The 15,794-nt window shown below is 42.1% G+C and overlaps 1 protein-coding gene across 6 annotated transcripts in view; it reads left to right on the forward strand.

Moving 5' to 3' along the window:
* Window positions 1-15,794, forward strand: part of MOGAT1 (monoacylglycerol O-acyltransferase 1) — a 77,829-nt gene that overhangs the window by 7,840 nt on the left and 54,195 nt on the right. For 4 of the 6 annotated variants that reach the window (XM_084999075.1, XM_084999073.1, XM_084999074.1 and 1 more), the window contains exons 2-3: window positions 10,786-10,964; window positions 11,581-11,785. In XM_084999075.1, coding sequence (XP_084855201.1) covers window positions 10,786-10,964; window positions 11,581-11,785 — 384 coding nt within the window. The remainder of the gene's footprint in view (window positions 1-10,785; window positions 10,965-11,580; window positions 11,786-15,794) is intronic. The other 2 variants (XM_084999076.1, XM_084999077.1) reach the window with 1 other exon arrangement.

The raw sequence follows: 15,794 nt of genomic DNA on the forward strand, positions 1-15,794 counted from the left end.
TGTTTTGATTAGGTTAGTTTGTAATAATTCATTAAGTTAGATAAAAAGCTTTATTCTTTTTTTCAGAGTCATTTTGACTATTATGGATTCTTTATGTTTCCATATGCACTTTAGAATTGGTTTGTCAACTTTTTTTTTTTTTTTTTTTTTTTTGCCATTTTTTGGGCGGCTCCTGCAGCACATGGAGGTTCCCAGGCTAGGGGTCTAATCAGAGCTGTAGCTGCCAGCCTACGCCAGAGCCACAGCAACGCGGGATCTGAGCCACGTCTGTGACCTACACCACAGCTCACGGCAACGCCGGATCCTTAACCCACTGAGCAAGGGCAGGGATCGAACCCACAACCTCATGGTTCCTAGTCGGATTCGTTAACCACTGCGCCATGACGGGAACTCCTGGTTTGTCTACTTTCACTAAAAAGCCTGCTGGGATTTTCATTGGGATTAATTTTTTTTTTTTTTTTTGGTCTTTTTTGCCATTTCTTGGGCTGCTCCCTTGGCATATGGAGGGTCCCAGGCTAGGGGTCCAATCGGAGCTGTAGCCACCAGCCTACGCCAGAGCCACAGCAACGCAGGATCCGAGCCGCGTCTGTGACCTACACCACAGCTCATGGCAACGCCGGATCCTTAACCCACTGAGCAAGGTCAGGGATCGAACCCTCAACCTCATGGTTCCTAGTCGGATTCATTAACCACTGCGCCACGATGGGAACTCCTCATTGGGATTGATTTTTGATCAAGATTAGTGTACAGATTAGTTTGGAGAAAATTGATGTCTGAAAATGCTGAGTCTACCACTGGTGATTTTACTTATATCAGAAGTTTTCAAATTTTAGAGCATATTTAAGAATCACCTGGGGATTTGTTAAAATGCAAATTCTCCAGAGACTTTGATTTTACAGCTCTTGGGGGTCCTTAGATTTTTAACTTTTGGAGTTCTCTTGGGGTGCTGCGAGTGAGTTAAGGATATAGCATTGTTACTGCAGTGGCTTGGGTTGCTGCTGTGGCATGGCTTCAGTCCCTGGCTGGAAAACTTCAATATGTCACAGGCACGGCCAAAAAAAGGAAAAAAATTTTTTTAAACTTTTAATTTTTATTTATATATTTATTTATTTATTTGCTTTTTTTAAGGGCAGCATATGCAGCATATGGAAATTCCCAGGCTATGGGTTGAATCAGAGCTGTAGCTGCTGGCCTACATCACAGCCACGGCGACACCAGATCCAAGCCAAGTCTTTGACCTACATTGCAGCTCATGGCAATGCCAGATCCTTAATCCACCGAGTGAGGCCAGGGATTGAACCTGCATCCTCATGGATACTAGTCGAGTTCATATTCCTTAACTTTTTATTTTGAAGTAACTTCAGAAATAATGATAGGGAGTTCCCATCATGGCACAATGGAAACGAATCTGACTAGGAACCATGAGGTTTCGGGTTCAATCCCTGGCCTCGCTCAGTGGGTTAAGGATCTGACGTTGCTGTGAGCTGTGGTGTAGGCCAGCAGCTGCAGCTATAATTAGACCTCTACCGAGAATCTCCATAGCCATGGGCACGGCCCTAAAAGGTCAAAAAAAGAAAAGAAAGAGGAGTTCCCGTCGTGGCGCAGTGGTTAACGAATCTGACTAGGAACCATGAGGTTGCGGGTTCGGTCCCTGCCCTTGCTCAGTGGGTTAACGATCTGGCGTTGCCGTGAGCTGTGGTGTAGGTTGCAGATGCGGCTCGGATCCCAAGTTGCTGTGGCTCTGGTGTAGGCCGGTGGCTCCAGCTCCGATTCAACCCCTAGCCTGGGAACCTCCATATGCCGCGGGAGCGGCACAAGAAATAGCAACAACAACAGCAACAAAAAGACAAAAAAAAAAAAGAAAAGAAAGAAAGAAAGAATAATGATAGAAAATTGTCCCCCCAAAACCCATATTCCTTCATCAGATTCCCTAAATGTTAATATTTTGCCATGTTTCCTTTACACACACACACACACACACACACACACACACACACACACAATCATTATTTGAACTCTTTAAGAGCAAGTTGCAAGTATGGCCTCCTGTTATCCTTAAGTATTTTAGTGTATATTTCCTAAAACCAAGGACAACGTCTTACATAAAACCACAGTATGTTTATCCAAATCAGGAAAATAACAGCGATGCTGCACTATGATCTAATCCAGCAGCTCCATTCATATTTATATTTCAGCAGTTGCCCACTGATGTCCTTTATAGCAAAGGGATCCACACATTGTATTTAGTTACATCTTTTTAGTCTCCTTTAATCTGGACAATTTTGAGGGAGCAGATTTTAACATTCACTCTAGTGATTCATCCTGGATTCTTGGACTTGCATAAACAGTATCGTGCTTCTTTTATCATGGATTATCTCCATGGTTTTCAGTTTATAGCTATAAAAGTATTTGTGCCTCTTTTGTCCTTCAGCTTGTAAAGTTTTCTGAAATATTAGGAGAACATGGAACTGGTTTCAACTGGATCTTTGTTATAATTGATTTGACTTCATTAGGCAAAGAAATAGGTCCAACAATGGATTTGCTTTTAAACAGGAAAAATGCAACCCCCTGTATGGCAATACTTTGTAAAGAGAGGGTGGAGCAAACCTACATATGAGGAATAATAAGCTCAAAATTCTGCAAAGTGAGATCTGTCTTTTATCACCGTCCTCATCCTAAGAAACTCTGGGAGGCAAGTTTTCTTAAAACAGGAATTTTAAAAATCACAAGAATGTTGTACTTAATTCTTTTACTCAGCAGATGGCACTGATTGGTATTTTGAAACACAATGCCTCTGGAATAAAAGGAAAAGGATGTGATGTGTTAAAGGATTTTGCTTGCTTCTGAATTCCATTTTGTTTTTCCATAATATGTTACATGGTTAAAGTAAGTATAGAAAGAATTTTTTTAGGGAAAAAAATGAAAACTTCTTAGACACAGGCTGGAATGACACACACCACATACTTTTAATTTCTTAACATTGATCACTGGCCACTCTTTAGTGCAAGTAAATAAGCTTCCACCAGTTTTCTCTTTTCTTTTTCTTTTTTCTTTTTGTCTTTTTGCCATTTCTTGGGCCACTCCCATGGCATATGGAGGTTCCCAGGCTAGGGGTTGAATAGGAGCTGTAGCCACCGGCCTTTGCCAGAGCCATAGCAACGCAGGATCCGAGCCTCATCTGTGGCCTACACCACAGTTCACGGCAATGCTGGATCCTTAACCCACTGAGCAAGGCCAGGGATCGAACCCGCAACCTCACGGTTCCTAGTCGGATTCGTTAACCACTGAGCCATGACGGGAACTCCTCTACCAGTTTTCAGTATTTTTATGATGCAGTTTGCTCATGGCAATTTAATAGAAATCATGTTGAGAATATTTTTACATAAATAGATTTGTGCTGCAGAGTTTTGCTTAGTTTTTCCCTTTAGTGGAACCGTTTTATTTATTTCTTAAAAAATAAGTTTTTGGGAGTTCCCATTGTGCCTCAGTGGTTAATGAACCTGACCAGTATCTGTGAGGGCATAGGTTCAATCCCTGACCTCGCTCAGTGGGTTAAGGATCCTGAGTTGCCTTGAGCTGTGGTGTAGTTTGCAGAAGTAGCTCGGATCTGGTGTTGCCATGTCTGTGGGGTAGGCCAGCAGCTACAGCTCTGATTTAACCCCTAGCCTGGGAACCTCCATATGCTGTGGGTGCAGCCCCCAAAAGACAAAAAAATAAAATAAATAATAAGTTTGGGGGCTTCCCTGGTGGCTCAGAGGGTTAAGAATCCAGTATTGTCACTGCTGTGGCTTGGGTTGCTGCTGTGGCTCGGGTTTGATCCCTGACCTGGGAACTTCTGCATACCATGGGCATGGCCAAAAAAAAGAAAAAAGAAAGTTTTTGGTTATAAGATAATTCATGATAGTTGTTAGAAAAACTGGAAAAAGTAGAAGAGCTTTTAGAAGAGACTATACATGTGTATTTCCATCCAGAGATAACTATTATGAATGTTTTGGCATATTGTCTTCATCTCTTTAGCTTTTTTTTTTTTTTTTTTTGGCTGTGCCTGCAGCATGTGAAAGTTCCTGGGCCAGGGATTGAACGTGAGCCCATCAGCGACAATGCAGTCCTTAACTGCGAGGCCACCGGGGAACTCCATCATTTACCTCTTTTTAAACATTTATTTTTATCAAAATAATATTTGGTGGCCTGGGAATAAATGTACTGGAGAATAAACCAAATAACATATTGGGTTGAACCGTATGAAATTGGTGTTTTTAAAAGTCTCAAGCTGTCACTGGTGGCTAATAACTAACATCTATTGAGAGTTTCCTATGTGCCATCATTGTTCTAACGGCTTTCTGTATATTGTTTTATTTAAGTTTCACTGACCAGTTGTTTTTCCATATTATAAATAATCCCTTCTTACACTTTGGAAAAAACTGATGAAAAAGGAAAACGAACACTTAGAACTTGAAGGAATTTTTCAACTTAGATACATCAGGTCTTTGGCTGAAGAAATGCCAAAGTCCAAGTGCATTATTGGAATTCACTTGCTTTTCAGTTTCTGCTAACATCGTTGGAGCATTTGGCATGGGCCAGACACGACAGTGCATTTTCCTTTGTAGTCTCTTGTTCAGTCTTTTGTTTGTACTCTCTTGTTGACTGAGTTTAAGAATCTAAGCTGAGGAGTTCCCGTCGTGGTGCAGTGGTTAACAAATCTGACTAGGAATCATGAGGTTGCAGGTTCAATCCCTGGCCTCGTTCAGTAGATTAAGGATCTGGCGTTGCCATGAGCTGTGGTATAGGTTGTAGACGCAGCTCGGATCTCGCATTGCTGTGGCCCTGGTGTAGGCTGGCAGCCATGGCTCGGATTAGACCCCTAGCCTGGGAACCTCCATATACTGTGGGAGTGGCCTCTGAAAAAAGACAAAAAAAAAAAAAGAATCTAAGCTGACTGTGTTGGAGCCAGAAAGGGTGAAGGAAGCAGAGGCAGGAAGTGTCCGTGTCAGCACTGAAGGACCCACCACCACTGAAAGGCTGTAAACTTTGCCACCGCTCCTTGTCAAAAATCTTTAGTTTATGAAAAATGAAATTTACATCTCTGATTTTGCTGAAACTCCTCTTTCTATAAAGCTAGGGATGCCTGAAGGCAGCTTTGAAGCTCAAAGTGGGTCATTGGATCAATAATTCCCTCTGCATGTGTGAGATTGAAGACTTTGCTGCACATGTAGGGCTCTCTGTGAGGTCCCAGCTTGTTCCCAGCCAAATAGCAGTGCTTAACCTATTATGCTTTAATATCAATTATATGTGCAATTCATACATTTCCCCCATATTTAATTTCAGAAATTTCAAGCCTATAGAAAGTATTTAAAGAATAGTTCAATAAACGTTCTTTTTACCTAGTTCACCAACTCTTAGCATTTTGCAACACATCTTCTCTAGACACACACACACACACACACACACACACACTTTATTGTTATTGTTGCTGTTGAACTCAAGGCATTTCATTCCTAAAGTACTGTACAACGTGTCTCCTGAAAACAAGGATTTTGTGCATAATTGCAATCCTATTATTATACCCAAGAAACTTAGTGAGACAATAATCTTACTTCATACATGGATCATATTCAAATTTACGTAATTGTCTTCAAATTTTCCTTAAAAACTAGACCTGTTCCTAAACCTTTTGTTTTAATCTTTTATAACATTGATATAAGAACCCCAGCTAATTAGATTGTAAGATGTCCCATAGTCTGGACTTGCTTAATTATGTTCTCATGATCAGAGTCATTTTTTGGCAAGAAGATCACAGCGGTGATGGGGTGTATTCAGTCATAATAAGAAGCAAGTGTCATTTTGACCTCGTTAGTGATGCTAAATTTGATGACCTTGCATATGCTTTGGCTGAGCCTTTCAGACTCTCAGCACCGTTAAAGTGAGTGGCAGCACTATTCAGAGTAGCCAAAAGGTGGAAACAACCCCCAGGTGCATCAACAGATAAACACACTGTGAACTATCCACACGTGGGAATAGTATTCAGCCATGCAAAGGAGTAAAGTACCAATACCTATCACAACATGGATTAACCTCAAAAACTTGATGGTAAGTGAAATCTATACAAGGTTACATGTTGGATCTTTCCATTTATATGAAATATCTAGAAAAGAATGCAGATTGGTGGTGGTTAGGAATAGGGGGAGAAGGGAATAGGAGTAACTGTTTAATGGGTAAAAGTTTTACTTTGGAATGATCCAAGTGTGTAGGAGCTAAGTCGAAGTGGGGCTTGTAAACATCATGAATGTACTGAATGCCGTTGAGCAGATTTCTTTAAAATGGTTATTTTATGTGACTTTCACCCCCATAAAAAAATATAGTGAGTGAGAGGCAGTTTCCTCAATGATGTAGAGGAAGTGGAATCTACGTCGGTTCTGTAAATATAGAGTGTAAATGATGGGGGCTGACTTGAGGTCTCTCACCCAGAATTTACACAAGTCAAGGCAGCTGAAGTTCAGGTCTTCAGTGTAACTTGGTTTGTGAATCTAGACAATTATTTATTTATTTATTTATTTATTTTTATTTTCTGGTCTTTTTAGTCCCCACCCCCTCCCTACCCCACAGCATATGGAAGTTCCCAGGCTAGGGGTCAAATTCAGCCATAGCAGTGTGGGATCTGAGCCGCATCTGCAACCTATACCACAGCTCATGGCAATGCTGGATACCTTAACCCACTGAGCAAGGTCAGGGATCAAACCCGTGTCCTCATGGATACTCGTTGGGTTCATTACTGCTGAGCCACAACGGGAACTCCCTAGACAGTTTTTAAAAACATCAACATCAGTTTTGAGAGCTGCACAATGTTTTGGAGTACATTTTTATACCTTTCTCTTCTTGGCCTCCAGTTTAGAAGAATCATGTTGCTCCAAATTGCTTGGTGGGAAAAAGACAGAAAATAGAGGTGATCTCTAGTCCCCTGGTTTTTATAGTGTTTTCTGCATTCGATCCAATTCAGGGTCAAGGGATTAAGAAACTATTTTGGTGTTGTTTATGGTATGAAATATAAAAGAATGTATGCAATGTGTGGAGTGGCGGTTTAAAATAGAACAGCTCCTTTGGACATTAAGGTATTAATGTGTATCGGGTGGCAAAGATGTTTCTACTTAGTGATCCAGTGTTTACTGTCTGACGGATGTTAGAATGTGGAGAAACTTTATGCAAGAATACTTTTGAGAAAAGTTGCCCAAAAGTTCAAAAACAACAGAATTTGAATTAATACTGACAACCAATGGAATTTTGCTCAGTCATCAAAAGGAACATTTATGAGGAGATTATAATGCAGATTTATAATTCCAAGCAGCTAATGTGAGATTATCCTTAAGTGATCAGATACAGAGTAAAACAAATGTGTGATTAACCATGTTAAAGAAACATAACCTGTTTGATGGAAAAAAAGACCACAAGGGAAAATTTAATAGTAATTTTTCTAGGTTGAAAGAATGTGAGGGATGTTTTGTCTGCTGCTCCTTTTTTGCATTTGTCACGTGTGTCATAGTAAACACAGTTGTTCTAAAAATGGCTCCCATTTGTCAAGTGCTTGCTCTGTGCTGGGCACTATAGCATTTCTATGTTTATTCTCAGCAGTTCTTGGAGAGGGGTGTTGTTGCCCATTTCACAGGTAAAAGAACTGAGGCTCAATAAATAAAAGACCCCACTTGAGGTCAGATAGCTGGTTGGTGGCAGATTCCAAAATAAGGAGTCTAATTCCAGATCCACATCTTAGCCATTGTACATGCGAAACATATAACTAATGTTAGAGGTATGCTGTGTGTGTATTCAATTAGAGGAGGTGTAATTGGTTAGTGGAATTTTTTTTTTTTTTTTTTTTTGGTCTTTTTATTTTAGGCCTGCACCCACAGCATACGGAGGTTCTCAGGCTAGGGGTCCAATCGGAGCTGTAGCTGCTAGCCTACACCACAGCCACAGCAACTCGGGATCCGAGCTGCGTCTGTGACCTACATCATAGCTCATGGCAACGCCAGATCCTTAACCCACTAAGCAAGGCCAGGGATTGAACCTGCAACCTCATGGTTCCTAGTCAGGTTCATTTCCGCCATGCCACAATGGGGAACTCCAGTTAGTGGAATATTGAATTAGTACCTGGAGGACTTTGTTTCTGGACCTGCTCTTGATTTACTCTATGATGGAAATTAAGTCAATTTGCCTTCGGTCTTTGTTCCTGTTTTTTTTTTTTGTTTTTTTTTCTTGGCTGTGCCCATAGCATATAAAAGTTCCTAGGCCAGGGATTGAACCTGAGCCACAGCAGTGACCTGAGCACAGCAGTGATAACCTCTGTGAATCACTGAGTAAGGATTCAGTAAGCTGAATCCTTAACCTCTAGGCCACCAGGGAACTCCAGTTTCTCCTTCTTTATAGTAAAGAAAACTTCCATGTGTCTGATTCTTTATGCTTGTGAACCTGCTTATGTACTTGTAAAAGACATGCACAAGTTTATGGTGTTATTATATTATTATGATATTATCTTCATTAGCTAGTTTTTTTTTTTTTTTAAGTGCCTAGGGAGTTCTTGCTGGGGTGTAGAGAGTTAAATATCCAATTGCAGGGTCTCAGTTCACTACAGAGGCACAGGTTCAGTCTCTGGCCCAGTGATGTGGGTTAAAGGATCTGGCATTGCTGCAGCTGTGGCCTGGGTTACAGCTTCAGCTGGGATTCAGTCCCTGGCCTGGGAATGGCCATATACTGCAGGTGCAGCCACTTAAAAAAAAAAATGCCTGGATTTAAAGATTAGGCAGACCCAGGATGAAGTCCTTCAGACACTCAAAGTCCCTGAGCCCCAATTTCCACAACTACAAAGTGGGGACAGAAATGTGTGCCTTGAGGGTTGCAAGGAGGAGCAAATGAGGTTGCCTATGGGAGATGGTCACTACTCACTAGCTAGTCTCTCCCTCCCCTCCTGCATCATAGCTCACCTGAACTAGCTTGGAGTAGAGCATAATAATACCAATTTATGTGTCTTGCACATTTTATAAAATAAACAGAAAATTAATTAATGGTGCTACATTGTCAGCAAGAAAAACTTCATGCTGGAAAAGCAAAATAGAAAGATCTTGCAGGAACGAGGGCAGAGGACACTCTTTTGGCCTTGCTTATGGACTTGTGGAAGCTCTGTTGGCAGTTCCAGAATGCAACAAAACACCCCACTGAGCGGTGAAGGGCACACGCTTCCTTAACCTTTCACACACTTTTAAACTTTAACTCACCCTGGAGAGAGCAAGTCAGCCCTCTGATGGGACTCAATTCTGTATTTGGGCTAAATCCGCATTGGGAAATGTATTGATATATATATATTTCCAGAAATATAAACACATGTTCTGACTTTGCAAAAAAAATCTGTTTCTACATCTATACCTATAAAACAATAATAGATCAAGGAGCTCTTACTCTGGTGCCATGGTGGATCATTTGGGGACAAATCTCTTTTTTTCCTTTTTTTTTGCAGCATTCATTTTTGTTTTTTTAAAGTCTTATTGAAGTATAGTTGATTTATAAAGTTGTGATAATTTCTGCTGTACAGGAAAGTGATTCGGTTGTGCATATACACACACACATCTATTCTCTTTGGGGACAAAGCTCTTTTTAACAAAGCTGACAGAGAGTAGATAGGAGTTTGGGGCACTGGACTCAATATTTGATTAGGGACTACAGCACATAATGAAAAAGAAAGAGGCCATGACACCCCTTAAGGTAAGAGTAACAGCTGGCATTTATTGAGCACTTCCTACGTCAGGCTTTATGTCCTTGTGTCCCTCCCCATGAATATTTATTTCTTCTTATAAATATTTTTTAGTATGATACATAGCACAGCCATAAAAAGAAAATGTCTAGTTTAGTTTAATGTATTACTTTAAGGCACATATTCTTGTCACTACTTCCCAGGTCAGATTTTGTCAGTTCTTACTTCATGTATTTGAAGCTATGTCATTAGGTGTGTAAACAGTTAAGATTACTCTGTCATGATGAAATGTCACAAGGCGTAATAGACAAGCAAAGATGTTGAGTCCCTCCTATGCTATTTCTAACTCTGGTAATAGAGTTCCTGAAAAAGAAGTTTGTGAGTGGAATGTGCCTTCTTCATGGGCACATGAATAATGGTTGCTCAGGAATTCACTAGTGGCCTCATGGGTAAGGACTCAGCTTTATCACTGCAGTGGCTTGGGTTCAGTCCCTGGCCCAGGAACTTCTGGCTGCCGGTGGCGGGATCAGTGGCTCCCAATCAAAGTGAACTTGTAGTAGGAAGTCCTCCACATCCCTCCTGTCAGTGATGGTCCCTTCATGGGTCAAGTTGAGGAGGTGGTGCAGGGCCAGGGGCAGTGAGAAGGGACCTTGAATTTAGATGGCTCAACCACTTACATTCCATGTGGCTTGGCCAATGTCACTTTACCTCGCTAAGACACTGTTTCCCCTACTGTAAAAAGGACAGTAGGGGTGCTAGGGCTGCTTCTTTGATGATGTGGTTATATGAGGATTCAATTTAAAAATATTTTAGTGGAGTCCATGATACACTACTCGGCATATAGTAAACATCCAAGAAGCATTAAGTAGTGCTATATACCATTGCTGTCTTGTTACATTACCCGCCTGGAACTGAGGGTTGGCTTGCATGTCTTAGATTCCACCACCATGGGCCAGCGATGGTACAGCATCACAATACAGCATCACTGTGGTACAGCAGAGTGGGCAGGTGCTAAGTGGCCCTGATTCCTCAGGTCTTCCCCTTTCTTACAGCGCAGGTGTGCCTTGGAATCATTGTACTTCTGATCATATACAACTACTGGTTCCTCTATATCCCTTATTTGACCTGGCTTTACTTTGACTGGCAAACCCCAGAGCAAGGAGGCAGGAGATCAGACTGGGTCAGAAGCTGGACCATTTGGAGGTACTTTAAAGACTATTTTCCAATTCAGGTGAGTGGAATTGTTATTACTATTTTTTTGTCTTTTTAGGGCCACACCCACAGCATATGGAGATTCCCAGGCTAGGGGTTGAATCAGAGCTACAGCTGCCAGCCTACACCACAGCCACAGCAAGGCTAGATCTGAGCCATGTCTGCGACACTGCAACTCACAGCAGTGCTGGATCCTTAACCCACTGAGCGAGGCCAGGGATCCTCACGGATGCTAGTCAGGTTCGTTAACCACTGAGCCACAACGGGAACTCCAGTGAGTAGAATTATTTTATATAGCATGGTTTTGAGCTGGGGAAGAATGGGAATTTGTTTTTATCACATATTTTCCCAAGCTTTTCCCTTTTCAGAGGGAGAAAGCCTATAATTCAGCCCAAGTTACTAAATGGAGTCTAAGCGAAATTGACTGAAATCAGAAGGTTATGTGTGAAGGGCTCTGGGCTCAGGAAATAATTTAAAATTTTGGAAACAGCTCTACCTCAGGGAACTCAGATGAGTCATGTTCTCCATTTCCCCTTAAACATAGAACTAATTCTGAGTCCTTTTGTTTCTTATTGGAAACTAATCAGGGAACCTTTTTTTTTTTTTTTTTAAATCTCAATATAAATGTACTGCAGCTCGTCAAAACTTGGGACTTGGATCCAAGTCACAACTACATATTTGGGTTTCACCCCCATGGAGTGCTGGTCGTTGGCGCCTTTGGAAACTTTTGTACAAATTACTCGGAATTCAAGGAACTGTTTCCTGGCTTTACTGCCTATCTCCACGTGCTTCCATTTTGGTTCCGGTGCCCTTTCTTCCGAGAATATCTGATGAGTAGTGGTAAGTGAAGGCAGATCATTATTTCTACATTGTTCTGGTTTGGCAGGACCACGTAGAATATGCCCGCCCTAAGGAGTAGGGTTTACAGCTTCTTAGAGTAAAATCCTGTGTCTTTATCCCTCTCTGACCCTTCATATGTGTGGATGTTTCTTGCCTCCCCACTGGTTTGGGAGTGCCAGGAAGAAACAAAGGCTGTCTTTTTTCTTTTTTTCTGTAACACTCCATGTACCTAGCATTGCATCTGGAATTTAGGAATGTCCAATAGAAGTCAATGAAAATGTAAAGTAATGAATGCATTGTGTATATGCAGATGTGGAGGAAAGAATCATGGCTTAAACAAGTGATATATTGCACCTTTGGAGAGGCGCTTTGTCTGTTTTTATGATGACTAGAGATGGAGTTAAGGCGGTTTATAAACTAAACATCCCGAGTCCCTTGTCTTTTACCTCCCAGATTAAGTACAACTTGGCTCAGAAATAAGAGTCTGTTCTACTCTGCTCCTCTGAACTAGTGGAAGACTTTGTGATTAGTGAAAACATAATTCTACCAATTCTGAGAATTAAATTCAGGAAAGCTACTATAAAGATGCTCTATGAATATGCGCAGAAGGCTAAGCTTGTGTTATTAGCTCTTATTTCAACTTAAGAGCCTCAATTTGTTTGATTTTCCAACTTGACCCATTTATAAGCATGAACTATAGTAATTTCCAAAGTGCTTTATGTTAATGATCATTGTGTAGGTTAATTATTATTGTCTTTGCATTTCTTGGCTGTAAAGAAATGGATAGTCCCTCCGACAAATTGTAATTTTAAAATCAGTAAGTGGCATAGTCAGAGATAGAATTGTTCATGGTCTTCCAGATTTTTTTATTACTTTCTATTAATTTCTCAATTCTCTGTTGTTATTATAGCTGGTAGGAAATCACTAAGCACCAAAGGACCAGCATCCACAGCTGGGTTTTCGAATTCCATTTATGGACCTTCATCTATGTAATCCTGAGCTCAGAGCCCAGGTCAGGCTGCCACTGTATATGGCCTCTAGAGGGCGCACTAACACCTTTCCCCCCATCTCTTGAAGTAAAGGGGAAAAAAAAATTCTTTTGTTTCCAGTTTTGCAGACACTGGGTGAGAATTTTGGAAGAAAATTAAAGGGAATTTTTTTTAAATTTGATTTTTAGGGCTGTACCTGCGGCATATGGAGGCTTCCAACTTAGGGATCAAATCGGAGCTGTAGCCGCCACCTTATACCACAGCCACAGCTGCGCCAGATCCGAGCCTCTTCCGCAACCTACACCAAAGCTCATGGCAACTCAGGATCCTTAACCCACTGAGCGAGGCCAGGGATTGAACCTGTGTCCTCATAGATGCTAGTCAGATTCATTTCTGCTGAGCTACCACAGGAACTCCAGGGAATTTTTTAAATTTTATTTTTAAAGAAAATTCACAGAAATATATTGCTGTATACTGTTTGCTGATTCAAAGTCTAGCTATAGGTGGGTTTGGATGGTATAACTGCAGGTGCTGCAAATTCGTGGCAGGAACAATGGGGGTATACCCCTCTTCCTGGCCATGTCAGATACAAATAACCAACTTTAGGTTCTTTCTCCATGTGGAGCCACTGCCATTTACTAGAATTGGCATTTGAGATAAAGCCTGTCTACTAGACATCATGAGCTCTTCTCCTTTGCTGTAACCTGAGATGTCCTAGCGCTAAATAAAAACATCCAAACTCGCAGCCAGTGTAAGCTTAGGCTGTCATGTCTTTAGAGAGTTCTCTGGCCTTCCCAGAACCAGCTTCCTAGGACAGCTCCTGGTCCAAGGTCACCCTTCTACTCTGCACCTGCCTCAGTGGCTGCCTCTGGGTGTGAAAGACAGACAGCCATGTGACCTAGGCTTCATGCAGTAAGGGACCCATAGGGTTTCAGAAGTCCTTTGCTGACAGGTGTCTGTTTTGCTCTTACCCAAAAGATTTCTGTGGCTATAAGCTCTTGTAAGTCTGGCATCTAACCCATTCCTCTTGGCCCATTTTGGTGAATCCACACCCAGCAGGTGTCGGGTAGAGCACACCCTGTGTCTCAAGGCTCATGTTCCTTTCCGTCTACCCATTAATGGTGAGAAGGTAGCAGAGATGTGATCACAACAGCCTTATCTCTTATACACTTTAGATTTTATTATGTAGATTTTTTATCGCTCAGCTTTTTATTGTAGCTTATTGATGAGAAACCTAACAGGGATTTTGAGCAAACTAGAGACTTGATTTTGCATGTTAGATCATTCAGACAGCAGCTGGGAGATGGGTGGGAGGGGGGCGAGCCTGGAGACTGTGACAAACCTATTGCAGTCAGTGATCAAGGGAGAGGTGATGAGGGCCAGACTAGCACAGTGGCCATGGGGGTGGAAATACAAAACGAGGCATCAATGTGAAAAGTAGTTGGTAGATTCAACAAAGATTTAGTGACTGATTCAGCCTCATGAAAGCAGCAACTGCATTTTGTCATCATATCAAGATTGTACTCAGTAGTTGTTCTGGAATGAATGAATGAGTGAGTGAGTAATGAGTCCGCATGGTGGCTGAGAAGCGGGGGACATGTAGGGATGATATCTACATTCCTACACTCCTGACGGGGTGACTGGCTGGGCGAGGATCCCACTCACGTTGATAGGTCATGTTGGAAGAAAAACAACTTTGTGGAGGAAGTAAATGCACGAGGTTGGGAAACGTGGGGTTTGAGGTGTCTCTGAGCTGTCCAGGTAGGCCTGTCTTTTGAGCTACTGGAGGTGTGGGCCTGGTGCTCAGGAGGAAGGACTCGCAGGTGGTGGATTTGGGAGAACACAGCACACATAAGCGGTATGTGAATCCATGTGTAGAGGCAGTGGAGACACTGAGGGAGCCCATCTTAGTTTAGCTGCTATAAGACAATACCATAGACTGGGTGTGATAGAAATGTATTTCTCACAGTCTTAAGTCTGGGAAGTCCAGGATCGAGGCACTGGCAGATCCTGTGTCTGGTGGTGGTCTGCTTCTGGTTTGCAGGCATGCATCTTCTCGTATCTTTGCTTGGTGGAAACAGCATGCTAGCTCCCTTTCTCTTCCTATAATGACTTCAATACCATTCATGAGGGCCCAACTCTCATGACCCCATTACCAAAGACCCCAGCTCCTAATACCATCGTATGGGGGCATTAGGATTTCAACAAATGAATTTTCGAAGAATGTAAATGTTCAGTATCTAACAGCCCTAAGAAATAGCAGCATTTAAGGATGGCCTGAAGAAAGGAATTCTAAGGAGAAAACTGAGAAGAGTCGAGAGATCAGTGAAGACTGCCCATGTCTGGAAATCCCAGAGGCCCTCATTCCAATGGAAGTGATGCCTCCGGCTCTCAAGGCATGCAGAGCAGAATGGCCATGCCTTGAGCTCAGTGAAAGTTCATACCCGTCTGGGCTCAGGTTTTCTACCCTCTAACCCACCCTCCTCTGCATCCTCTCTCTCTCTCTGTTTCTTTTTTTTTTTTTTTTTTTTTTTTTTTTGTCTTTTTCCCTTTTCTAGGGCCGCTTCTGCGGCATATGGGGGTTCCCAGGCTAGGGGTCTAATTGGAGCTGTAGCCGCCAGCCTATGCCAGAGCCATAGCAACGCGGGATCCGAGCCGCGTCTGCAACCTACACCACAGCTCACGGCAACGCCAGATCGTTAACCCACTGAGCAAGGCCAGGGATCGAACCCGCCACCTCATGGTTCCTAGTCGGATTCGTTAACCACTGCGCTACAACAGGAACTCCTGAATCTTCTCTCTTTCTTTCTTTTTTTTTGCATGCACCTGCAGCATGCAGAAGTTCCTGGGCCAGGACCAGTGCCACAGCAGCAATCTGAGCCACCACAGTTACACCAGATCCCTAACTTTCTGAGCTACCAGGGAACTGCAAAGGATATACTTAATTTATTAATTAATTATTTTTTTTTCTTTTTAGGCCTGCACCTGAGCATGTGGAAGTTCCCAGGTTAGAGGTCAAA

Source organism: Sus scrofa, chromosome 15 (genome assembly GCF_054392235.1).
Source record: "Sus scrofa isolate SSC_HxYL_T2T_F1_AM1 chromosome 15, Sscrofa_HxYL_maternal_Yorkshire_Landrace_v2.0, whole genome shotgun sequence".
NCBI lineage: Eukaryota > Metazoa > Chordata > Mammalia > Artiodactyla > Suidae > Sus > Sus scrofa.